Consider the following 26,215-nt stretch of genomic DNA (forward strand, 5'->3'; position numbering starts at 1 on the left):
GGTGAGCGGGGGGGTTGGCTATCCATTCCGGCCGGCTCGGAGGTCATCGGTGGCGGCGGCGGGGGCAGGAGGGTGGGAGGGAGTTTTAGTCGGTTGCGGCACGATGGAGTATATTTAGGGAAATCTTGGGGGGGGGGAGGGGGATAAAGAGTTGGAGTGAAATTATACTCCGTTAACGTTTTTAGGGGATCGGCTAGATCCGCCGTAAGGGAGTAAACTGAAAATTTTACTCCCTTATGGCCGTATTGGGGGGATCAGTTAGAAATGCCGTGAGAGAGGAGGGGGAGCGCCCAGCTCCCACCCAAACTTACACATGTAATTGACCATTGGTCATACGGGTTCGATCTGTTTTGAATGCATAAGGTAGATAATGGTACACCTTTTACTTAAAAAAACTATGACATTGCAAATGCATGTTCATATAAAAATATTAGCACTCAGCTCCCACCCAAACTTACACATGTAATTGACCACCGGTCATCCAGGTTCGATTCATTTTGAATGCATAAGGTAGATAATGGTCAACCTTTTACTTAAAAAAACTACTCCCTCCTTCCATCTATATAGGGCCTAATGCGTTTTTCAAGACATCCTTTGACTATTGACAAGATTAATAATACATGACATGTATAATGTGAAAATTATATCATTGAAAACTCCTTTCACATACGAATTTGACAATGTACTTTGTGTAAGTTGCATGTCATATATTATTGCTCTAACATTTGGTCAAAGCTAGCCTTGAAAAACGTATTAGGCCCTATATAAATGGAAGGAGGGAGTATGATATTGCAAATGCATGTTCATATAAAAAATATTAGTCAAAATCATATACTTAAGGACATGTATAAATGAAGACATTTATGGTAGTGCATCTAAAATCCAGCCACACAAATGCACGGATCATTCCGCGGTTATGTTTACATATGCAACCAGTAGATTTTTTTTAAATGCCCGTGGCTGCTAGTGTTTGCTGTAGTGGAGAAGTATCGGACGTCCGAGCGGCGTACACGGGCTGTAGTCTGTAGATGCTCCGACAATTCCGCGCGTGTGGCCACCTGGGAACGACACGGGTGAAACAGTAAGGGCATTTCCAATAGATTGTATGTTAGTTTTATTGGTAAAATGTTCATATCATCAACCAATAAGTTATCATATAACTATTTCAATGGGTTGTATGTAAGTTATTCAATAGATGATGAGACAATAAATATGATTGCTCTCTATTTTATTTTGGAGCCTGTGCAATTGTTGTTAGTTAATTTACATACAATTTAGCGGTTTCAGGGCTACATTTACCACACTGGCATATCGCTCTTAAATCCACCTGCAAAAGTTGGGCGCGTCTACCGCCACTGACGGGTGGCCTCCACCAAGGTGGTCATCATGGGGGCACAGGTCAGCGTTGCACTATAAAACCCCTCGGCGATGTAAAGGACAAAACAATTAATTCGAGAAATCAGGAAAGAGGCCCCGATTCACGGACCGGCCCCCTCCACCTTTCTGTTTCGCTCATGAACCCCCGGGTGGTGAAAACCGAGGCGGCCGACGAGCGCCTCACGCCGCCGGCGACTGGCGCCGGCGGCGGCGGACCGCGCGCCCCGGTTCAGTTCATAGAGCTCAGCAGCAGCGACTCCGACTCTGACGGCGGCGTCAGCGGCAGCGCAAAGAGGTCCCACAGCGCGGCAGGGGACAGCGCCGCGGGGAAGCGGGCTAGGGTTTCCGCGGGGCCCGTGGTCGGCGTGGACGTGCCACCAGGCTTCCTCGATCCGCTACCGGCGCCTCCACAGCCGTCGAGGGGCACGACGAAGCAGTTCTGGAAGGCCGGGGACTACGACGGGAATCCGGCTGGGGGTGCGGAGCCGCCGCCATCTGGTATTATTCCATCTTCTTACGATTCGTGTGAAGCCACTGCCTCTTCTCATTGCTTTATTTGCATGCGGTGTTCCCGTCAGACATGGCTAATTGGATGCAAGAGCGAATGTTTCTTCTGTTCCCCCTTTTTCTTGTTAATCTTTACACGCGCTGAAGGTCGATCGGTGCACGAATGCTTTAAGAATCTGAGCGGTTTGGTTCTTTACTGAGGAATCTCATGCGATCTGACATTTGAGATTATTACAACAAATGGTGTGCGAATAGAATGGAGAGCATTTATTTAGAAATATCACAAATAAACCCTACCCATATGAACGCCGGACCGGTCATCATTACCAAAACATACGATTCCGGGTTTGCATTGTGGGGTGAATCCCTGTAAGAATGGGATCAACTTCGACCAAACCGAGACTACAATTAGCATAGAAAATGTTTTTGATGCCCCAGTCCATGATTTCATTGTAAACTATTTCCGTCTACTGCCAGGGCATTTTGGCCAGCGTATGTTTATACTACTGTACATCTGCATAGTTTTGTGCTGATACTTCTCAAAACAACCTTATGAATATGTGAAGTAATAAAATACAATATACTCCTAATTGTGTGGACTGTAAACATTCTCATTTCATTCAATGTCCTGGCTTTTTTCATGGATTTATCTGATGGAAGATAGCAGCTCAATTGGCATATTTGCTATTATCTTAGAAACTTATGTGTTTCAATAGGGATGAGCCTTGTTGAATGGACGGAAAGAATTTCTTGGGAACTTGTTAGCTTTTTATCCTCACCACTAAAAATAGTAACTCTTGTTTTTTTGTATTCTCAACTACTTATTTCAGCATCTGGATTGGAACATGTCCGCGTACATCCTAAATTTTTGCACTCAAATGCAACAAGCCACAAGTGGGCTCTAGGGGGTATGGTCTTCATCTTCGTTTCACCTTGTTTCTGTCTTTCTTGTTTCCTCACACAAACACTTAAGAAAACACAACAATCAGCAATGCATTGTTTGTTCACATCACCCTTCAATCTTTGATCATGTCAGTTGGCTAATATATACTTTGATCAATGTTACAGCTTTGGCTGAGCTTCTGGACAACTCACTCGATGAAGTAAGCTAAAGAAGATATAAGGCCTCCTTTGGTTCATAGGAATATTGTAGGAATTGCAAAGGATAGGAACTTTGTAGGAAAAATTCCTTTGAAGCCCTTTAGTTTAAAGGAATGGATTCCTATTCCTACGTATATAGGAATCAATCCTTCACATTTCAAAGGGAAAAAAACATTAGCCTAGACTCAATGGAAAAAAATCCTATCCTATGCATCAAATGACATCTCTTTCTCTATAGGATTTGAGATGCATGTCATCTCACTTCCTATGATTTTCCTATTCCTATATTATTCCTATCCTATGAACCAAAGGAGGCCTAAGTTGTTCTAGTTTGTAGAATCAAATCCTTGCCTGTTTACTGATTGGCTTCCTTTTTAGGTTAGAAATGGAGCTACGTTTGTGAACATTGACATGTTGGAGAATAGTAAAGACAAAACAAGAATGCTCCTTGTTGAAGGTGCGATTTCTGTCCTCTTTATTTATATACTGATGACGACATATACTCCGTTCTTGTTATTTGACTAGAAAACGTATTGAAAATAAGAATATCTTTACCTGGATCAAGTTACCAAAAGAAACATCTCCCGCTGGACTCATGATAGACCTAAACATGAACTTATACGGCTGATTACCACCAGTTTAAACTAAAGCAAACTGCATCACCGTCCTAACAATTGTTATTGTCTCACTTAAGTACATAAGCTTTTTTTACTTCACCTCGACAGATCCGAGATCCCTAAAATTATTTTCTTGTATTTACATAGCATGTTAAATGGAGTATAAGTATACAACACTCTAGTATAGGATGCCATATCCCGTATGCCATATTAAACACATGATATTTTGTCTTACCAATTATTTGACGGATGAGCCAAATTTAGTTTAGAGAACCTTACAAAATAAAACCTAATGGATAAAATAGTCCGACTAACCTTACAAGTTTATAAGCCCCTTATTCGATCAGCTCCTGAATACGATCGAATTCAATGTTATTTCAAATTCAAGTGCAATACCTTGTTAGGATAACAGGTTTAGATGGAAAATACAAATGGAGCAACAGTGACATAATTTTGTATATTTATTTATGTTAGTTTTTTTAACTTATTGCCTAGATAATGGTGGTGGAATGGACCCAGATAAAATGCGTCAGTGCATGTCCTTGGGTTATTCGGCCAAGAGCCAAGTTGCAAATACCATTGGACAATGTAAGTTGGAAGAGTAAATTACCTGAACACCTGCAGTTGATGCATTGAAATGTTTTAGTATGCAGGTCAAACTATGAAGCTTTTCATTTCCTTGCTTTGCTGCCTTGCAGATGGAAATGGTTTCAAGACAAGTACAATGAGACTTGGTGCTGATGTTCTGGTCTTTTCCCGTAGCCGTGGAAAAGAAGGCAAAAGGTTGTCGCAACATATTGCCCATCCCTGTAGGCTGTAGCAACTTGATCTAGATGATGGTTTTTACCATGAATATTGTCTAGCCTTACCAAACTATCTAAACAACATTTGTTTAGTAAATCAAATCAAATCAAATCAGTTCAGTTTAGACTTGGTGCTGATGTTCTGGTTTTTACCATGAATATTGTGTAGCCTTACAAATCAAACCAGTTCAGTTTAGATACCAGATAAAAATTGATATCTCCTGGTATAATGTATAGAGTATAGAGGTAGCATATAAATCAAATTTACCTGCAATGTCTTCCTTGTCGTGTTATTCCCTCATCATTCAAAGTGAGTGTTTAGTACATCGACTACTTCTATAATTTGTATTGCCAACATATTATGATGCGTATGTTGAGATGGATGTGTGGCCACACGAGGAAGGATCGAGTCCGGAATGATGATATACGAGATAGAGTTGGGGTAGCACCAATTGAGGAGAAGCTTGTCCAACATCGTCTGAGATGGTTTGGGCATATTCAGCGCAGGCCTCCAGAAGCTCCAGTGCATAGCGGGCGGCTAAAGCGTGCGGAGAATGTCAAAAGAGGGCGGGGTACACCGAATTTGACATGGGAGGAGTCCGTTACGAGAGACCTGAAGGATTGGAGTATCACCAAAGAGCTAGCTATGGACAGGGGTGCGTGCAAGCTTGCTATCCATGTGCCAGAGCCATGAGTTGGTTGCGAGATCTTATGGGTTTCACCTCTAGCCTACCCCAACTTGTTTGGGACTAAAGGCTTTGTTGTTGTTGTTGTTTAAATATTGAAAGGTAAAATAAGACATTGCTTGGAGGAAAGAATGGAGTAGTTTGTAGCAGCACATAGTATTGTGGGAGGAGGTACCTTGTGTTTTTACTAGTTGTGATTCTCATAATGTACTATGTGACCATCGCAATTTAGTTTTTATTTTCAGTTACATAGTTATATGAGCTGCATGTGGACTTTCTATTTCTACACATTTTGAGTTTTTTTTCCTTACCAAGAAACTGAGATCTATTGTTTTTGATTTGCATGAAGGCCTACACAAAGCATTGGCATGCTATCTTATACCTTTTTGAGGAGCACTGGTAAAGAGGATATTGTTGTTCCAATGGTAGGATCATTGCTCTGTCAAAATTGGTAGTCTCAATTTCTAATATGCTGTATCATGTACATTTTTACTGTAATTTTTGCAAATGCTTATTTGAAAAAAAAAGAATGAATTATGTTTGTTCATTGCAGTTTATATGAAGATTAAGTTGCTGGAAATCTATTATGTGAAGTGTTTAATATTTTAATTCTAGAATTTCCAATGTTCGTGAAACTTTGCAGATTGATTATGAAAAAAATGGACTGAATTGGACAAGAAAGCTGCGGAGTACATTTGCTGATTGGAATACAAGCCTACAGACTATCATTACATGGTCGCCTTATGGAACTGAAGCAGAACTACTTGAACAGGTATAGCTTATGCTGCATCACTTATGCATTGTGAGTTTGTGACTTGTGAGTTGTGACCTGTGACACAACGAAGATACCCTTTATTTCATGATTAATGTTGCAAAACCAAAAATCGTCAAATATCTGGCAGCTTAAAATCGAAAACTCTTGATATGATTGCTGACAAGAAAAATATTGTAAATTTGGTACTATGTGTGACATGGAGTTGTATATATGTTTTGTTTTCTATCTAATTTAGATTTAGAAATGAAGAATTTACAGCATGTCATATTTTTGCAAGGACAATAAGATTATCTCGTGTTAAAAGTTGCTGTACACTACATTTGCAGTTTAGTTCTATAAAGGAACAGGGGACTCGAGTTATCATTTACAATCTTTGGGAAGATGACCAAGGAGATTTGGAACTCGACTTTGATGCTGATGTAAATGTAAGTTTGAATAGCTGACGCTGTGCCACCATATTTTGGTTTATCAGCAAACTTGGTTTCTAACGATGTTTGAGGGGGACAGGATATTCAACTCAGAGGTGGTAACCGTGATGAGAAAAATATCGAGATGGCTAAGCGGTTTCCTAACTCCAAGCATTTCCTTACATATAGGCATTCATTGAGGGTAAGTTCACAATAATGTGTTGGGATTGACTTATGGTCGATACGAGAAAAATATCGAGATGGCTAAGCGGTTTCCTAACTCCAAGCATTTCCTTACATATAGGCATTCATTGAGGGTAAGTTCACAATAATGTGTTGGGATTGACTTATGGTCGATACTCGACATTGTTCTTAAAATGTTAGTCTAATCATGAGAACTTTGGTATTAGGCCATTATATTGTCTCCATTTTTAGATTGACCAATATCTTATTTGCATTGGAACGTTTGCGACCACGGGGCCGGACGTCATTGATGCAGCGACAAAAATGATAACTGCTGCTTGCTAAAAAAACTGAATAGTAATAGCTGAATCTTTTATGTCTTACCTGGATTTCTTATAAACTGCGTGAGCCTGCTGAGCTGTTGATGTGTGTGATTTTTGTCAAGAGTACCTAATGCTTGTAGTTGTATATAGGTTCATTTGCAACATTGAAATTGTTCTTTTGTTTTAGAAACTAGAATCTGTGTCTCTGTGCCACATTATTTTGATTATGTTTCTATTTTTTTGGTCCTAGTTTGCACTATCGCTGCTAGACGTGTTGCTGAGGATGACTTGTGTAATCTCCCTTTGCAGAGTTATGCATCTATTTTGTATCTCCGACTTTCGGATGCTTTCCAAATTTTTTTACGTGGAAAAGAGATTGAGCACCATAATATTGTGACTGACATGATGCTGAAGAAAGAGGTTACATACAGGCCGGTTGCAACTAATGGACTTCCAAAAGATTCAAATGTAGAAAACTATAACCTCTTCTTCTTGACCTTTTCCTGAATCCTGATGACATATCAGTAGCTCATTACTCACCAAATTTGATCTTCTGTGTCTCAGATGGTAGCTGATGTGACGATTGGCTTTGTTAAGGATGCAAAATTCCATATTGACGTCCAAGGATTTAATGTATATCACAGGAACCGTCTGATAAAGGTTCTTTCTATGCATACCCTTTTTCTTGGTTGTGAGGTTTCAGTCCATTTCTTCCTAATCTAGCTATTATAATTATTGCTTTCTCAGACTACTAGTGTATTTTGTCACACATTGATCATTGGTGGGTCCTGCAGATCATGCTTTTAAGCTTGATTAGTTATGAATATTTTGTACACGTCTACTTAGCAGATGATGTTTATTTGTTGGTGTTGATACTATTAGTCTGTTCACTTCCAGTTATACTAGCAATTGAATGATCTTAGGAAATATCATTGACCTTTATGAATGAAGTAGGAAGTATTCTCGCTCTCTATTTTATATCGCTTGATTGTTTTATTATCACATTAAGATTTTATTTGTTCCTTCTAGCCTTTCTGGAGAGTGTGGACTGCTGCGGGAAGTGGTGGGCGTGGTGTTATAGGTAGGTCACTCTGGTATGTTGTTATCACTTTAATTTTATTAGCGGCTGGAGAAGTAATCAATTTAATCTGCAGGTGTACTTGAGGCTAACTTCATAGAGCCAGCTCATGATAAGCAGGACTTTGAGCGCACAACTCTTCTAGCAAGACTTGAAGCACGATTAATTCAAATGCAGAAGGATTACTGGTTCGTTTTATTATCATTCTCTTTGATTTGTCACTTGGCACACCAGTATACAGAGGCAGTTATATTCTGGCTATTATTGTGGCTTATATCAATTAGCAGAAGTATGGTTTCAATTTGCACTCATCCCACCCTTCTCTCTCTCATAGGTCAGGAAATGCTCATCGGATTGGTTATGTTGGAGCTCGCTCTTTCAGAAGTCCTGAAACAGGAAGAGGTAATTGAATGATCGGCGTTTCATCTGTTTGATTTTTTCTATGACTCGTTAACATTTTTTTAGTATACTAGCATATGGGCTACTTCAGAATTTCTTATATTTACCATCAAGAGTTCTTAAAATATCAAGTACTGTAAGACTTGTGGTTCTGTGGTATTCCCTTTGTCCGTCTTTTTAAAGTATGCACTGTCCATTTTTAAAACAGTAGCTAATTGCCCGTGCGTTGCAACGGGGGTGTTTCAACACCAATCATGCCTGACATATAACTTACATCCACCATATTCTAGATTTTGGTAAGATTTGATTTGATTTGAGTATGGGTACATGAAGGCAAGGAAAGTTTTTTATTTAGTTGAGATTTTGTAAAATTTGGTTTGGGTATGGGTAGGGGAAGGCAAGGGAAGTTTTGATTTAGTTGAGGTTTTGGTAAGATTTGATTTGATTTAGTTAATGCAAGACATGGCGTTGGTAGATTTGATTGAGTTAATGCAGGACATGGTTTCCAGTAGGACAAGGAAATTTAAGTTCTGATTTGGTTTAGATAATCCCAAACCAGGGTGGGCCGGTGGGGGGAGGGGGGACATGGAGAGGAAAAAACCAAGGTAGGGGGACGGGGGAGGAGGTGAGGGAAACATACCAACTCCCTTTAATAGTAGAGATTAACTACTGATATGCACACAAGTATTTAGATTTCTCATGCGCAAATGTCATCTGAAAAATTCATTTATCTCGGTTACATGAAAAATAGATCATTCTATACATAGATATTGAATCGAGCGAACCTGACAAGTGTGCAATCCAATTATGTAAATTATGATTTTTTTTTCTGCTTTGTTCTTATTGCTCTCTCTAAGTAAACTAATGTTGATTTTTCTACTAATGATAATGAAACGGGATTTACAAAAGTAAGGAGGAGCTTCGTGCTGCAGCGTGCAAAATGTTTGAATTGACGTACCTAGATAGCTCACTTAATGATGTACGAAAACTGTGTTCGCCATTTATATACTTTGTACTCCTTCCAGCAAGACACATTGACTACTTAGTTTCTGCACACAATTCACCAATCTTGAATGGTGACATTTTGCATTGTCAAGATTAAGGCCCTGTTCGGAATCTCTCCACTCCGCAGAGTTGGTGGAGCTTGGTTTTGGCAGCTCCGGCAAAGTGAGCTGAAGTTTGGTCCGCTCCGGGAGCGGAGTTAGAGGAGCGGAGAGGAACCGAACACTCCCTAAAGAACAAAGTATTTTAGAAAGACAACACAATGTTCTTTTAGGGAACTGTGTTAACTGGATGAGCTTGTGCTTTCATTAGATCTGATAAAAGAAGTCTTAAGTTATATGGTTAAATTCGACGCAATGTTGCAAATCTGATGGTTGAAATGGTTGTGGTTTACAAAGAAAATTGCAGTGAAGGTACACGGACTTGGCGCGTGGATGCACAGTAGTCCACGAACTTGACTTGTGTGTTCATTTTGCAAACAAAGACCAAGATTTACTAAAATCACATAAAAAACCTGTTCTGTGGGAGTCGTTGCTGACGAGGTGGTGGGAGGAGGTGATTGAGATCTCGTATGGGAAGGAGCACTCACGGAGGACTCGGTAGGGCGAGGTTGGGCCTCCGCGCTACCTTGATTTGGCGAAGAAATTTTTATACTAGTGAGCATTGCTGTGTACGCATCATGCATCCCGCTGAATGGCTGCGAAAAGGGGAAGAAAAAGGCATCATTGTGCATCCTATGGACCGAACGGATGAGGCATCGATTGACCTAGGCATGCTATCTTGGGCCTGGTCATGCTACTTGCCTAGTCATCATTCGCTAGTTGACCGAACGGAAGAGGCTTCGATCGGCCGGCGGTGATAGCAGCCTATGGACCGAAACGGAGAGGCATCTAGCGCAGCTACCACGCACACCACTCGAGCGAGCACCCCTAAAAAACACTCGAGCGAGCGACCAACCCTAGCGCTAGTGGCTACTTCACGCGGCGGGTAGGTGGACAACGGGAGCAGCGGAAGCTAGACAGGGCTTAGCCGTGGGCATAGGCACGGCCGCAGGTGAGCAGCGGCGGCGTTGCTGGTGTTCGTTACCGGGTGGTTGCCGGTGAAGGATCCGCCCCTACTTAAAAATTTCCCGTCCTCCGCCACTGGGAAGGAGAGCGGGTCGTCATAGCGTGCCATTAGTCTAGTGCGTCCACAAAGAGTCCCTTCTTGTTGTGGCCACACCTAATGAAGTTGTCGGCAGTGCAGGAGCCGTCACCGCAGGCCACCTCATAAAACTAGGTCCAGGTACTGCTGAGGCAGGGGCAGTGTCTGAGGTTGTGGCTGCGCAGGCAGTTGCAGGTAACATTGGAGAAGAGGAAGAGGTCATAGACTGGGTCGAATTGGTTGTACCAGTCGTCGCTGGGCTGGCAATTCAGCCAGGTGACTTCACTGCCAGTGTTGAGCACCATGTGGGGCTACCACATGTGATGGCCCATGTGGAGCTACCACATGTGATGACTCACAGCGTCACTGCCTGATCCGGATATCACGGGGCTTGTATCTCCTTTGTGGGAGCCTTGTCGGCATGAGTTTGGCTTCTGTGAGCCTGTTTGCGGCTAGCACCTCGCGCGCGGGACACGGAGTGGAGCTGCAGGGTGAGGTCACTCTCTTGTCCTGCTCTTCAGCTGCTCAAATACCTCGAGGTAAACAAGCAGGTTTAGGAACCGAGAAGAGGATCGGGGAAAACATAGAGACCTAATTTCAAAATGGTGCTGAGTTGGTTTGACTTCATCACATGTCGCGCATGTGACTGATTTGCCAGCGTGTGTCGGCATGTAGGCATGATTAGCCCGAAGTGCCTTTGTTTGGACTAAAATAAACTTGTGAGCCAAGTTCATGGACGCTACAGGTTACCTGCTTAAAACTTGGTACATGGTGAATGAAATAAACTGTGGATATATCATATATGTCCATAGTGCATCTCATGTTGCCTCTGGCCTTTTGTGCCTCAAGATGGTTGCTGTTTGCCCCAGAGCATCCAGGACTGGACACGGCAACACATTATATGTAAATTTTAATCTCACTTTACACATGAAGGTATTCATTTTAGTGAAAATTGCACTTGAACTTATCAAACTATCATGACTTTCCGACTTGGCTCCCTCGACTGGTTTCTCTGCGGCCATGGTCCCTAAACTATCAATTGCACTTGATGCTTAGATGAATATTGACAACTCCCTCTACACTTACATTCTCTGCAGGCGCATATCTCATTGAGAATAACTTTATCACCTAACTAACTGATAGTGTTAATCAGCTATGACCCACATGACATTAATTTACAAAATCATTGATCTTAGATTTTTTTTGCATGCAATTAGCTTCGCAGAGACAAAATTAAGATGAGTTAACCTAAATTAGCATGCACTTAGCATCACAATTATAGCCATTATTTAAGGTTGTAAAGCTTCATTGCAAGAGAGATGAGATGCTTTTTGAGGGAAGAGAGATGAGATGCTTGATGTGTGGGAGGGAGGATATTCGAGAACCAAAAATCAGTGATTCTTTCTTGAAATTAATGTCCCAAGTTGTATTTTGAAGAGCATGTTGATGCCCAAACCTACAGCTTTTAAAGGACCAGGTCCAGAGGGAGTATATCGAGAGTAAAAAAATGTGTTGAAAAACATCAGCGTACATCTCAGCATCCAGATGAGAGAAACCGAGGCATCAACGACTCGGCATCCACCTCAGCTAAGTCTGTTAGTCTAATGGTGGAAAGTAGCCAAGTGAGGAAGTCGTGATAGTTGGTGGACCCTGGTGGCAGAGAAACCAGTGGAGGGAGTCAAGTAAGAAAGCCGTGATAGTATGGGGAGTCACGTGCAATTTTCTCTTATTTTAAGGAAACATCATGTTCATTTTGGGTGCATTAGCGTTTTTCTTTTAAAAAGCTGTAGTAGGGAAGTTCCCTAAAAAAAAACTGTAGTAGGGAAGTAGTTGCAGATAGCTGATACAAGGTCCCTGCCATCTGTTTTCGTAACCAATGGCATCTGCTTCTTTTGGCTTCTCTGCAGGATCAATTTTGTTTGTTTAATTTTCACATTTTTGTTCCATTTGAGGTGCGTATGCGTAGTTTCTGTCACTGGTAATTCTCAAATAGGAGTAGCTTCTTTTGGATCAGGGGCACGTTTAAAAAAATGAGGTTATAGAATAGACTGGCTGAAGTTAAACATCCAAAAGTAACTTTTTTCCTATAGAAATATATAGGTTTGGACAGTGGAGTACCTCTACCAGCTTTAAGATAGGCCACATCACACAGTCGCCCTCTTTTTCTTAGAACCAGAACCAGGGCCCTTTTCCTGGTTCCTCCGGCTCTAGTGTGGGGGTAGCGTCAGAAGTGCCACGCTGGCCTTGGTCTTGGCAAAAACAGCGCATAGCTTTTGCTCATGCTATTAGCAAAGCAGAAGATGACCTAGTGCAATACTCGCACAAACTGAATTTTACAGAGACTCATTTGCCTAAATTGTTAGTTCCTATTGTCAGTTAAATCCCAAATATCTGTCTGGTTTCTGACTGCCCTTGTAGATGAGAAACCTCTAACGCTAGCACTAGGGGTTAGGGGTTTGTGGCAATCTGTATAGTAGCAATGTCAATGAGTTTACAGTTCCAAATGGGTTCAACGAGGCTGAGAATTTTAATCACAGAAGGATATTGTACTACCATTATAGACCTATTAGAGCAGGCCTTCTGTCTCAATAAAGGAATTTGTTCCTAGCCATAGCATACAAATGTACTATTCTGAACTACATGATGAAAAGCTCTAATTATTTGGAGATATGTCACCTCAACATTAAAAAAATACTCCCTGACAAAGTTCGAAAGCTCAAAGCAGACTTCAAAACCTTTGAATGGTTGATCTTTGTCACTTTTTTACATTTTGAATGAATTCTTGTGATCTCGTCTTCTTATTGTAATTTGAATGTGTTTGCACATGTATAACTGATTACTAATTTCACTGCCCAAGATATACGATTAAAAGAATTTAATTCGTTCAGGGAACAAGCAATAAAAAATCTCAACTTTTACCACTGTTATAATTTTTTATTTAGACCCGGCATGTTAATCTGATACAAATGATCTCTTTGTGAAGTATGTTTTCATAATGACACCAAAATTATTTTTCAGGTAACTATTACCACATCTTCCTCACTAGCCATAATATCTCTCTGTTCAGCATACCCAAGGATTACGAGTCGACGAGTCGTTCCGAGGTTGAGACTCAGAGACTAATCGGACTAGTCTTAGACTAGTGCTGGACTAGTCGACATAGTACTGTAGTACTCAACTACTAATACATAGTAGCAGTATGGAGTAGTATGTAGTAAACTGTACAGCACATTACAGGCCAGCAGTGCTAGCCAACACTAGTCAGGCCCAGCCCAGCCCAGCGCCACACAGCACGCCCCCACCAGCTGGCCCATTTGGGCCCAAGTGGCTAGCCTATACTTAACTCACGTCCCAGCCACTGGAACCCTAAGATCCCAATCGATCCCAACTCAGCCGTCAGTGCCAACATGCACGGGAGCACGTGCGCGTGCCCCGCGCCTCCGGCCGCTTCCGCCGGCGAGCTCGCCGACCACCGCCGTGCCTCCTCCCTTCCTCTCCTCTCTCCCTCCCTCCCTCCTCTCTCTCTCTCTCTCTCTCTCTCTCTCTCTCTCTCTCTTCCTTCTCTCTCGTCTCAGGGCCGCGCTTGCCTACGGGTCATGGCCACGGCCGCCGCCCGAGCACGAGCTCCAGCCGGCGGCCGCGCCTGGCTGCGACGTCCGCCGTCCCGGCGATGAGTGGCGGCGGCCTCGTCCAGCAAGCTCATTTATACCTCCAAAATTTTGAGTCGCTTGACTCGATTTGGTCGACTAGCCCAGTCTAGACTAGTCGTTCAACTCGTAATCGTTGAGCATACCTAGAAGGCGAGTGCTAGGTGCCGGCCGACTGGCGCCAGCCTCGATCGGTCAGCTCCCCATCGTCAAATTGAACCAACGGCAGCCACCAGATATGCATCTCTTTCCCGCATGGGTCAATTCTCTCTTCTCATCATTCTCTCCCATGCGTGTTCGACCCAGAAGAAAAGGGAGATAGAGGCCAGCATGCAACCCGCAGCCGCCACCAGCTTTGCGTCTCTGCCCACAGCTGCGCTGCCGCAGCACCCTCACCATGCTCAGCACCGTTGCCCCCATCAGGCCATCATAGACATCACCATCGCAGCACCCCCCGTTTGCCTCCCGCTGGTAGCACTGCTGCAACATCCCGTGTCGCCGGTCATAGCAATTCGTCTAGCCGGTCGCAGCTTGCCGTCGCAGCAGCACAGTTGCGGCCGTATCACTTGCTGCTCTGCCCGTCTACGGTTCCAGCACCATCGCTACCGGTTGCAGCACCACGTCCATGCTTGCACCTCCGTCGTGCATCAGTCCCAAGTCTGCACTGCGCCGGTTGCAGCAGCATGGCTCACCTGTTGCAGCTTCCTCCGACGCCGGTCGCAGCACTGCCTGTCATGGTTGTAGCATCCCCGCCGGCCGCCCCCAGTATCCTCAGCATCCTCATCTGCAGTTGTTGCATCCCCGGTGGTGGTCCCAGCATCTCCATCTACCGGTCGATGCATCCTCGACTACCGGTTGCATCATCATCGCCGGTTGGCGGTCCCAACATCCCATCTGCCAGCCGCTGCATCCCTGATTGCCAGTCACAGCGTGCCGCGTTGCCGTCCCAGCACACCGAGGCACCGGTTGCAGCACACCGAGTTGCTGGTCCCAGCACGCGGTGACAGCGGTTGTGGTATGCCGAGGTGTTGATCCCAACACGCGGTGACCATGGTCGTAGCACGTTCAGATGCCAGTCCCAGCATGCGGTGACCGTGGTTGCAGCACGCCGCCTGGTTGCCATCATTTTACATGGCAGCCTCGCAGCAGGTGCTGAGTCTCAGTAGTGGCCATGGCTAGTCGTAGCACCGAGTGTCGCCAAAGGCAGCGGCGCGCTCTTCGCCCCACAGCGGACTCCACGGCCATGACTTGGGAGGTGGAGGCGGATGACCCAATGAGTGTCGATGGTGAAGAGCACCCCCCTGCAGCTCCACTTCTCAGCTCGTCCCTGGCTCCCGCAGCAAAGCCTTGCTCGCCTTCCTTCCCTCACCCTTGCAAATTTAGTGGCCATGGGAAAAGAAGGAAATGACTTATCTTCCTCATCTTCCTGAGCAATCCCATCAAACTACGGGCACCAGGAGAGACCTAGGTGTAGGGAGGCGGTGGCACGCGATGAGCGGCAATGGCTGACTTGCTGGACGGAACCCGCCTCCTCTGATTTGGGTTGCTGGGTTGCTGGTAAACAAAAGAGAGGAGAGAATACAGGGAAGAAGGGTTAGTTCGCGTGCGCTGGACGGAAATTTCTGGAGAGCCTGCTGCGCGTGCGTGGGCCCTGACTGGGACACGTGGCGTCACACGCAGCGACTGGTCTTGCCCTCGGCCCGTCGGCTGATTCTGGACATTTCCCTACCTAGAAGGCACAGATTTTCATTAATACCCGTGAAATCAGACCATACTTGCTCATATTAGATGGAGTGGTAGTAATGCCATCTAATTTGACATGCATGGTCCAATCCATAAATTGTTACTTCAATTTTATCTCAGATAGGCATGCTTGCCAAACAAAGATTGTGAAATGGAGGGAGTATTGTAAGGGGTTTGTGTCAAAGCTATATGTATGATACTGTGCTAGTGTCCAAATCATAGAGTTGGCTGCATTTCTTTAGTGGGCTTGGAGTGACTTTATCATAACTTCAATAGCAATTAAATTATTTTTCTTTTCAGATAACCAGCTATTTTCTTGACCAATATTGCTTTTATTCTTTTATCAGAAAACTCTCCTGAAGGTTCCCCAGGAGCACAACCATCACCAGGTCATTCTGGGAAAGATTATCCAAAACAGCGCAGCGCTGGTAAATCATATTCTGCCTCCAGTAAAAACAGCGGGAAAACAAGCACACCGTTTAGTTGTCAACAGGCTGAGAAGTCTGCCAGGACTAAGCGATCTGCGGGATCAATACTGCATGGATTACCAGACACAAGTGATGACAGTGATTCTGAGTTTGTGAACACACCGTCATTAAGTTCAAAATCTCATATCCTGAATGCACATAGAAAATATTTCCAGAATGAGAATACTAGTTTGGCAACACCCGCGTCCAATGGAACAACAGAAAAAGAAAGAAGCATAACCAAATCCCAGTTGGCGGTAATTTTTCTTCTCGTGCTGATGTTTCAATTTAGTATTAACGTCTTACTCCCTCCCTTCCAAAATTATTGTCGTGTTTTAGTTTAACGGATGAAGTATTTCACTAGGTTTATATTTATTTATATGTGTAACAGATGACTTTCCTACCCCATCTACACTTCAAACCCTTCCTTCCTACACAATGATGCATGTGGCTTTGAAAAGTGTGCTTCTATTACAATACTTACACTGCTTATCATCTTTAATCCTCTGATCTACTACAGTGTTTCTTTTCAGAATTTCTTTTTGTTTGATTTTGGGACAAGTTGGTTTTCTTTAATATGCATTGAACAGTGAAGTGTCATGAGCTGATAATCTTGGATGGTTAATAATTTTTCTTACTGGACAAATTCATGGTTGACTTAGTATTTCTGCTGTATAGACTGGAAGACAAATCTGCAATGAATGCTAGCTACCCTAATAGAAAACACATTGAACTTCAGGTGGAGTCATTTCAAAGTGAAATGTTTGTGTGAAGGCTATCCTTCAAAATGACATTCTTTACTTGTTTTATAAGTATAACGCACCTGTGTTACCTGCATGCTACAATTCTTTTGTGTTACTGTTGTATAATGTAATTATATGCTTCTATTTTTCACTTGCCTTTGAAATTACATTTTTTACCTATTTATATATGTAGTGAACATTACTTATCTGCATGTTACATTTTTTGTAGTTATTACTGCTGGATAATGTTAATATATATATGTGGATGTTGTTGAAAAGAGATTTTATTATCTGACATGTTTGCTCCCCAGGAACCAAATGCAAGAAGTAACGTTGATGGACATTCCATTGATGATCATGAACCTGTAATCAAGCAATTGAGGGATGAAAATGCATCATTAAAGGAAAGGTAAATATCAGCAGGGCTTGGCTATTTTTCATGTTCTTATCATTATACAGCCAGTAATGCAATAACAGATCCTCGATGTGGACTGGTTGAAAATATTTGAGAATGGATGAAACAAATATCGTGAGAACTGTCATTTTCTTGCATCACTCCATGTTATGCAACTGCTGAGGGATTGAGCCTACCTTCTAGTAAGTAATTTTTTTTAGGGTTTGACTGGCTGAAATGGGTAGCAAGAACAATAATCTGGACTTCAGACTGCTGCATACCAAAATCAAAATACAAGATATCTGAAAATGGATCTGCACTATTTACTTTTTTCTGATGTCGAAACTAGAAGATCAGTGTGATGTTCTAAATTAGTCTTGTGAGACACACTTACAAAATAATTTGAAGGGAAGTGTAAAGTGGTAAGTTTAAGTCCACATGATATGTGATCAATAGAATGATCTGTCCCACGCTGGAACTTTTTAGGTGTAGCATAATGTGACACAGTTCTTGAGGACCAAATAAAGTAACTACAGCCTTAATGCTTGCACTTGCACAAAGTGGGGAAGAAACCCCAAGCGAGTTGGTATGCATGTCCCCGTCACCTGTCCCCTAATTGTGCATCTAAGTGAATTTTACCCCCCCCCCCCCCCCCCCCCCCCCTCCCACAAACACATGCTAGCAATGATCCAAACTATCCGTATGGGTTTGGACATGGCATTGCTCGTCATGGGTTTCTGCAACTATCCGTATTTGTGATTACTATATCACATCTTATCTTGAGATTACGATAAGATGCCCTATTTTGTGGTGCTGCTCTTCTGCCAGGTTATTGATTGTGGAAGAGGCAACGTCACAAGAGCTGGTTATGGAGCGGGACAAGGTCAAGTCTTTGACAGAGAGGGTAAGCACTTATGTCTTCCCACATGCAAACCACAGTGTCTTGAACTATTTATTAGTACTTGTGTAACCCATGTTGGCGTTTTGGTTTACAGTTTGTAAGGAACATTATGGTGCTGTTATGCTGCTGTAGTTTGGATATTTTCTCCAAAATAAGTACGAACCATTTAAATCATCTGGTACTAGTGCAAACAACCAGATGATCATTTTCTGTTCCCACCGACAGTGGGACAAAAGCTTGCTGTTGCAACTCTTAACATTATCTATTGTCATTATAATTCTATTGCTTAATACTCTGTTGCTTTTTGGTTTAGATGCTACTCTGTTGCTTTTTGGTTTGTTGGATAAGAAGTTGAACTGTTTGGTGCTGGGAAATCCTACTTTCACAGACCTTCTTATTAGTCATTAGTTGTTTCTGTTTGGTGAGTACTCCCTCTGTAAAGATAAGAGAGTTTAGATCACTCAAGTGATCTAAACGCTCTTATATTTCTTTACAGAGGGAGTACCTGTCTAGCATTATGACATTTTATTTACAACCATCACAACATCAACTAATTACTATGTTCTTTTCCTCGCAAATAAAATAACCTAATTACTACTTCCTCCGTCCGGAAATACTTGTCTTAGGAATGGTTTTATCTAGACTTATTTTAGTTATAGATACATCCATTTTATCCATTTCTAGGACAAGTATTTCCGGACGGAGGGAGTACATTATATGTGTTATCCCAATCCAAGGCATGATCAATGGTTATGCTTCTGTGAAGAGTTTGTATAGTATATTACTGGTCCCTAATCTGTCTTCATTTCGCAGCTGGAGGATCTGCAGAGACAACTTGATACTGCAAACAAGGAACAAGAAGCACTGATCGACATCTTTTCAGAAGAAAGAAGTCGGCGAGACGAAGAAGAGGAAAATCTAAGACAGAAGCTAAAGGTGAGTGAGTTCCTTTGGTAACATATTGCAGCATCACTTGATGTTATCTCCCAGCATGCTTGGTCTTTGATTGGCAGGAAGCATCAAACACCATACAAGAGTTGCTGCTGGAGAAATCAAACGCTGGCAGGAAAAGTCAAAAGGTGTGAGAAACTCACCATGTTGCTACCGCCTCACTAACCAGAGAGACTCCAGTTTCATGTTTTCACGCCCTGGGGCATGGCATCTCAGTTGCTTTTGCAACTCTAGCTTGTGTACGGCCAATGTTTAGCCCTGCCCCACCTTTGTTTAGAGTTGAGTGGTAGTTGAATCATCTCGTCCAGGGTAAGCTTCGAGCGCTTTGTGCATAGCCATGGATGAGATGACCAATAAGTTGATTCAATGTAAAGTAGAATAACCACTTGTTCGTACGGCCGTTGGCGATTCCACGTTTAGCCCGTCCTACCTTTGTTTAAAGTTGAGTGGTACTTGCATCATCTCTTCCTGGGCAAGCTTTGAGCGTTTGGTTTATAGCCATGGGTTCTATGTAAAGTAGGATGACCACTTAGCCCTAGATCGAATCGATGCCAATTTTCTCAAGAGTGTGGGATAGAGGCAGTTTAGCCTAAATTCAAGGAGTAGGTCGTCTTGGGTGCCTTCTGCATGTGGGAGTTTTTCGCCTTGCTTTCATATTATAGAAAGTTTATGGTGTTGGAGAGGTTCCCACATTTCCATCCTCTGCGTTGTAGAGTGTGGAAAGGCAGGCAATTAGGCTATTCCCAATGTATGCGCTTGTAGCTCCTTTTCAGTGTGTTTGATATGTTTACATACAAATAATTGGATTCATTTTTATTTTATACACTTTCTTATGATGTACCCTACTTTTATTAGGCTTAGCGAGCCTATTTCGATGATAGTACCAATTAAAGAACATGGCAATATAACCAACTGTTGGCTAAGGACATTGCCCCTAATACTCCCTCTGATTGGGTTTATAAGTTGGGCATGATTTTTAGGACTTTGATTTGACTAATAAGACATGTATAACATGCCAACACTTATATGGCAACAAATACATGTGACAACGAATATAAAGATATATGGTTAAAAAATTGCCCCATCTATCTTGAATTACTTGTCGTAGAAATGAATATAAATGGTTGTACCACAAAAATGGATATAAATAGTTGTATCTAGAACTAAAAATATGTCTAGATACATTCATTTCTTCGACAAGTAATTCAGGATGGAGGGAGTATATGGTTTGAAACTACATTTGACCAATATATGTTTTTCTAGTTAAAATGTAGACTTGTAAACCCAATTGAAGGGAATGGCCAACAAGTATATTAGTTACTATAAGTATTACACGAGGTATCTGGACCATTGAACAACCATGCTGCTAGAATGAGTCATCGATGCGCCGATGTTGCCGCTCCCTTGCTGGAGATGGTTTGACTTTGTTGATGACAACTAGGAAGTTTTCGTGCACGTGTCCCTAAATATTGAATTCATCCTCCAATCAACTCATCCAAAAGTCTGAATTGATGGAGGGAGGCGGGCAATATATTTCAACACTCCCCCCTCACGTCTAGATTATTTTAGTCCTTACGCGTGGGTTTGATGTAGGTCGCAGAATCTTTTTTATAATACTGTGTTGGCAGGATCTTGAACTGAAGACCTCTTGGCTCTGATATCATATTGAATTCATGCTTCAGCCAACTCATCCAAAAGTCCGAACTGATGAAGGAAGGCGGGCAATATATTTCAACAATAAGGACCAACGTTCTGGAGTTGTAGTTATTGAACCCTTGAATAGATCTGAAGAAACTGACATCAAATCTCTATGTCGCGCACGCGCGATGAGAAACCCTAATCTCGTTGCCCCAAGACTAGAGCTTCATCGACTATATCTAGATGATGTATTTGAGGATCGAAGCCCGAAAGACAAACTTGATGAAGAAACACCGCCATTCATATGCCTTGAGGGAGTTGAAAACCATGCTCGTAGGGGAGTGGTAGAATTGAAAGGGATTTTGGGCAAAAATAAAAATAACCCACGCTCTTGTGGAACGGAGAGTATGTATTTGCAGTCACCAACACCACAAAATACCAAAAGCAGTGGCCGATGCTACGGTGACATTACAGGCAGGCGGTTGCGTGCGCGTTGCTAACCACAGTTGCTTTGAGTACTGGGAACAACAACACCATTATTGACGCATGTACACGCTGGGAAGGAACATGCATCGGAGTACACTCGACGGGCACCAGGAACCGGACACTGTTAGTACGCCTTCCGCTGCTAGCTATGGTCACAAACAAGCAAAGCAACCAACAATCATCGTGTAGACCCGTGTATTGTCCGTGGCAACGGCTTACGTGTAACATGCGCACCATTTGCTGTACGCAGTTTTTTCCAGGTAAAACCAAGTTTACTAATAAAAACCACAGATAGTGGAATACATCATGGACTGACCAAGCCACAAGTGACGCCCTTGACCTAAAGAATGTGTCCACAAGTGACACTCTTGACCTAAAGAATGTGCAAACTTGGCTAGACTATGAGCATCTCTATTCGACTCTCTATTTTAAAAAGTAAAATTACAATTAAACCAGGCAACTCTCTGAGTAATTTCATTAATAATGTAACATGTTTCCCTTGGTACCCGCTGTGGATATCACCAATCACCTGTTTTGAATCAGACGCCACCACAAAGTTCTGTAAAAGCAAATCTTCTGCCAATGACAGTGCCTCCCTGAAGGCGATCACCTCTAGAACTACCGGGTCGTGTATGCCATGGATAACCAAAACAAAACTTCCCGTATAATTTTCTTGGTTGTTGAGACAGATCGCCGCAGTTGTACCTCCCCTGGATGGTGACGAGACCTCTGCATCCACATGGATTTTGGAGAAGCCCGCCGGACGCCAGTGGAGCCTTCTTCCGACGTTCAAGCCTTCGTCCAGGTCCCGGTCTTGTAGCACGCACTGGCTTTGGTTCCTTCAAGATTTCAATTCCTTTCATATATCCGTCAATGAAAATTTGAGTAGCATGTGGACTTTGAAAGATTCCCTCATGTATGGCTTTCCTCCTCGAAGACCAAATGGCCCATAACGTAATAGCTACTTTGGTAAAGTGCGAGTGTGATAATGACTCCATCATCGAGAAAAGGTAAGCATTGGGCTCTATCGTGGCAATAAGTTGCTGTGCTACTTCATTATCCACTAGAGCTAGCGTGCATCTAGCAACTGTACGTTCCAACAACGAGTAGCTCCATGAATCTGGCGCCCCACACAGTCCACATGAGCTGGAGTTGGTCATGTGTGGTGGGTCTCATGTCCTCAGTCGGGATAGAATGCTTTGATAGTCTCCATAGAAACATTCGTATCTTTGAAGGAACTTCAGTCTTCAATATCAGTTTCCATGATTTTTCCTCCCTGATATTGCTTGATGATTCGGCAGTGCCCTCTAGGCCATGCTTCACGATGTTGCTTGGTCATCACAGGCATTTTATATGCGGATTTCACAGAAAAAATACTGCTTCTCTCAAAAGTCCATCCCCAGAAGTCCTCCAAGTTCTTCGTGCACAAAGGAATTCCCATGATCACCAGGACATCCATGGGCATAAACACTTCTTCTACCCTTTGACTATTCCAAACAACAAAAGTGGCGTCGATCAGTTCAGACACCATGACCGGTGGGTCTTGTAACAAGCATCCAAATGGCCTCAACATCTCATCGCGCGGTAGCCAGTTATCCTCCCAAATGTTTTTCATTGTGCCGTTTCCAATACGTTTTATCAACCCTTGCTTCAATACATCTCTTCCTTCAATGATGGCTCTCCAAATCTGACTAGGATGATTTCCAATGCTTGCATGCAATATAGAAGAATTATGATAATATATGCTCTTCACGAAACAAGTACTCAGTGATTTAGGTTGTTGAAGCATGCGCCATGCTTGTCTAGCTAGCATAGCCAATTTGAATAATTCAAAATCTTTAAACCTAGACCACCCATACCGTTCGGTTGTGTCATCGCTTTCCATGAAACCCAATGAGGTTTATGATGTCCATCCTTGTTGCCCCGCCAAAATTTCCTTATCAACATGTTAAGGAGCTCGCAAAGTCCCCTTTGGCAATTTAAAACATGACATGGAAAAGCTAGAACTACTTGAGCCACTGGCTTCACCAAAACTTCCTTCCCCACTGTTGACATTGTTCTCTCTATCCAGCCTTGGATCTTGTTCCATAATTGGTTCTTCAAGTATTTGAACACCCCATTCTTTAATATCCCAATATCAGATGTAATCCCCAGATATTTCTCATTTAGAGTTTCATTTGGGACATTTAGGAGTCCTTTAATTTCACATCTTATCGATTCTAGAACACCCTTATTGAAGAATATAGATGACTTCTCATGGTTGATCTGCTGTCCAGTGTCTGACAATAGATATCCAGCAATTGGTTCACCTCAGTAGCACCCATACCATTCACCTTAAAAAACAGCAGGCTGTCATCTTCAAAAAAGTAAATGGTTAACCGGTGGTGTCGTGGGTGCCACCTATAGACCATGAAGATTTGATGACTCATTCCTAGATTTTAAGAGGCATGAAAGGCTCTCTACTGCAATCAAGAACATATATGGGGATATTGGGTCCCCTTGCCGAATCCCTCGAGATGATTTAAACTCCTGAAGCTTTTTTTTCATTGAACAAAACCAAGAACTTCACAGTGCTGACCAGGCCCATTACTATATCAACCCACTTCACAAAGAAGCCGAGTTTCAACACGATTGCCCGGAGATAGGCCTACTCAACCCTGTCATAAGCTTTCATCATATCAAGTTTAAGAGCACATTGTTGGTTCCTCTTTCCTTTGCTTCTTAACATGAAATGAAGACATTCATAAGTTGTTATGATGTTATCAGTAATCAGCCTTCATGGGACAAAGGTGGACTGGTCCTTCGAAATAATGTCAGGCAATACCAATTTTAAAGATTTGAGATGACTTTTGAGGCAATCTTATACAACACATTGCAAAGGCTAATAGGGCAAAACTGCGACAACGGTTTTGGTTTTTTCTTGTAGGATCGAAAGTATGTCTAGAGGGGGGGGTGATTAGACTACTTGACAAATAAAAACCTATCCTTTTCCCAATTTTAATCGTGGACATATTTTAGCAAATATGACAAGTCAAGCAATCAACCTACACATGCAATTCTAAGCGTATAGCAGCGGAAAGTAAAAACATTGCACATGAAGGTAAAGGGAAGGGTTTGGAGAACGCAAACGCAATGGGGAACACGAAGATTTTTGGCATGGTTCCGATAGGTGGTGCTATCTGTAGGATCAAAAGTATGTCTAGAGGGGGGGGGGGTGATTAGACTACTTGACCAATTAAAAATCTATCCTTTTCCCAATTTTAGTCTTTGGAAGATTTTAGCTATCTTAGCACAAGTCAAGCAATCTTGACACAATTCAAGCAAGCATGCAAAGAGTCTATGAGCAGCGGAAAGTAAAGCATGCAACTTGCAAGAATGTAAAGGGAAGGGTTTGGAGAATTCAAACGCAATTGGAGACACGGATGTTTTTGCCGTGGTTCTGATAGGTGGTGCTATCGTACATCCACATTGATGGAGACTTCAACCCACGGAGGGTAATGGTTGCGCGAGTCCACGGAGGGCTCCACCCACGAAGGGTCCACGAAGAAGCAACCTTGTCTATCCCATCATGGCCATCGCCCACGAAGGACTTGCCTCACTAGCGGTAGATCTTCACGAAGTAGGCGATCTCCTTGCCCTTACAAACTCCTTGGTTCAACTCCACAATCTTTGTCGGAGGATCCCAAGTGACACCTAACCAATCTAGGAGACACCACTCTCCAAGAAGTAACAAATGGTGTGTTGATGATGAACTCCTTGCTCTTGTGCTTCAAATGATAGTCTCCCCAACACTCAACTCTCTCTCACAGGATATGAATTTGGTGGAGAGAAGATTTGAGTGGAAAGCAACTTGGGAAGGCTAGAGATCAAGATTCATATGGTAGGAATGGAATATCTTGGCCTCAACACATGAGTAGGTGGTTCTCTCTCAGAAAATGTGTATTGAAAGTGTAGGTATGTTCTGATGGCTCTCTCCACGAATGAAGAGTGGGTGGAGGGGTATATATAGCCTCCACACAAAATCTAACTGTTACACACAATTTACCAATCTCGGTGAGACCGAATTGGGAAACTCGGTCGGACCGATTTACCAAACCTAGTGACCGTTAGGATTTTCGGTGGGACTGAGCTGCAACTCGGTAGGACCGATATGGTTAGGGTTAGAGCATAACGTAATCTCGGTGTGACCGATTACACAAACTCGGTGAGACCGATTTTGGTAATAAGCTAACCAGAGAGTTGGTCAGGTAAACTCGGTGGGATCGATCGCTCATTTCGGTGGGACCAAAATGTTACAAAATAGAAACAGAGAGTTTACATTGCAATCTCGATGGGACCGATCGCTCATCTCGGTAGGATCGAAACATTACGAAGGGAAACAGAGAGATTACAACCCCATATCGGTGTGACCGAGATCCCTATCGGTGAGACCGATTTTCCTAGGGTTTGTGGCAGTGGCTATGACATCTGAACTCGGTGGCGCTGGATAGAAAGAATCGGTGGGGCCGAGTTTGACATTTAGTTTAGGTCATATGTGGATGTGGGAAGGTAGTTGAGGGTTTTGGAGCATATCACTAAGCACTATGAAGCAAGAACCTCATCAAGCAACACCTCATCCCTCCTTGATAGTATTGGCTTTTCCTATAGACTCAATGTGATCTTGGATCACTAAAATATAAAATGTAGAGTCTTGAGCTTTGAGCTTGAGCCAATCTTTTTGTCCTTAGTATTTTGAGGGGTTCACTTTCCTCATCCATGCCATGCCATTCATTGAGATTTTCCTGAAATATTGATCTTGGAATATCATTAGCTCAATGAGCTATATGTTGTTAGGAATTACCAAA

The 26,215-nt window shown here is 42.8% G+C and overlaps 1 protein-coding gene across 1 annotated transcript; it reads left to right on the forward strand.

The window, feature by feature from the left end:
• The first annotated feature begins 1,444 nt into the window (after window positions 1-1,444).
• LOC125537859 (protein MICRORCHIDIA 7-like) lies at window positions 1,445-19,708 on the forward strand. The gene is made up of 20 exons (XM_048701178.2): window positions 1,445-1,875; window positions 2,715-2,792; window positions 2,953-2,987; window positions 3,364-3,442; window positions 4,098-4,190; window positions 4,301-4,385; window positions 5,441-5,516; window positions 5,735-5,863; window positions 6,193-6,291; window positions 6,374-6,475; window positions 7,089-7,247; window positions 7,344-7,439; window positions 7,809-7,860; window positions 7,934-8,045; window positions 8,192-8,259; window positions 16,139-16,515; window positions 17,313-17,410; window positions 18,224-18,299; window positions 19,110-19,232; window positions 19,310-19,708. Exons 1-20 carry the CDS (start codon window positions 1,515-1,517, stop codon window positions 19,379-19,381), a joined length of 2,370 nt encoding a protein of 789 aa, XP_048557135.2. The 5' UTR covers window positions 1,445-1,514; the 3' UTR covers window positions 19,382-19,708.
• The last annotated feature ends 6,507 nt before the right edge of the window (window positions 19,709-26,215 follow it).

Source organism: Triticum urartu, chromosome 2A (assembly GCF_056163025.1).
Source record: "Triticum urartu cultivar PI428250 chromosome 2A, HENAU_Tu73, whole genome shotgun sequence".
In the NCBI taxonomy this organism is placed as follows: Eukaryota; Viridiplantae; Streptophyta; class Magnoliopsida; order Poales; family Poaceae; genus Triticum; species Triticum urartu.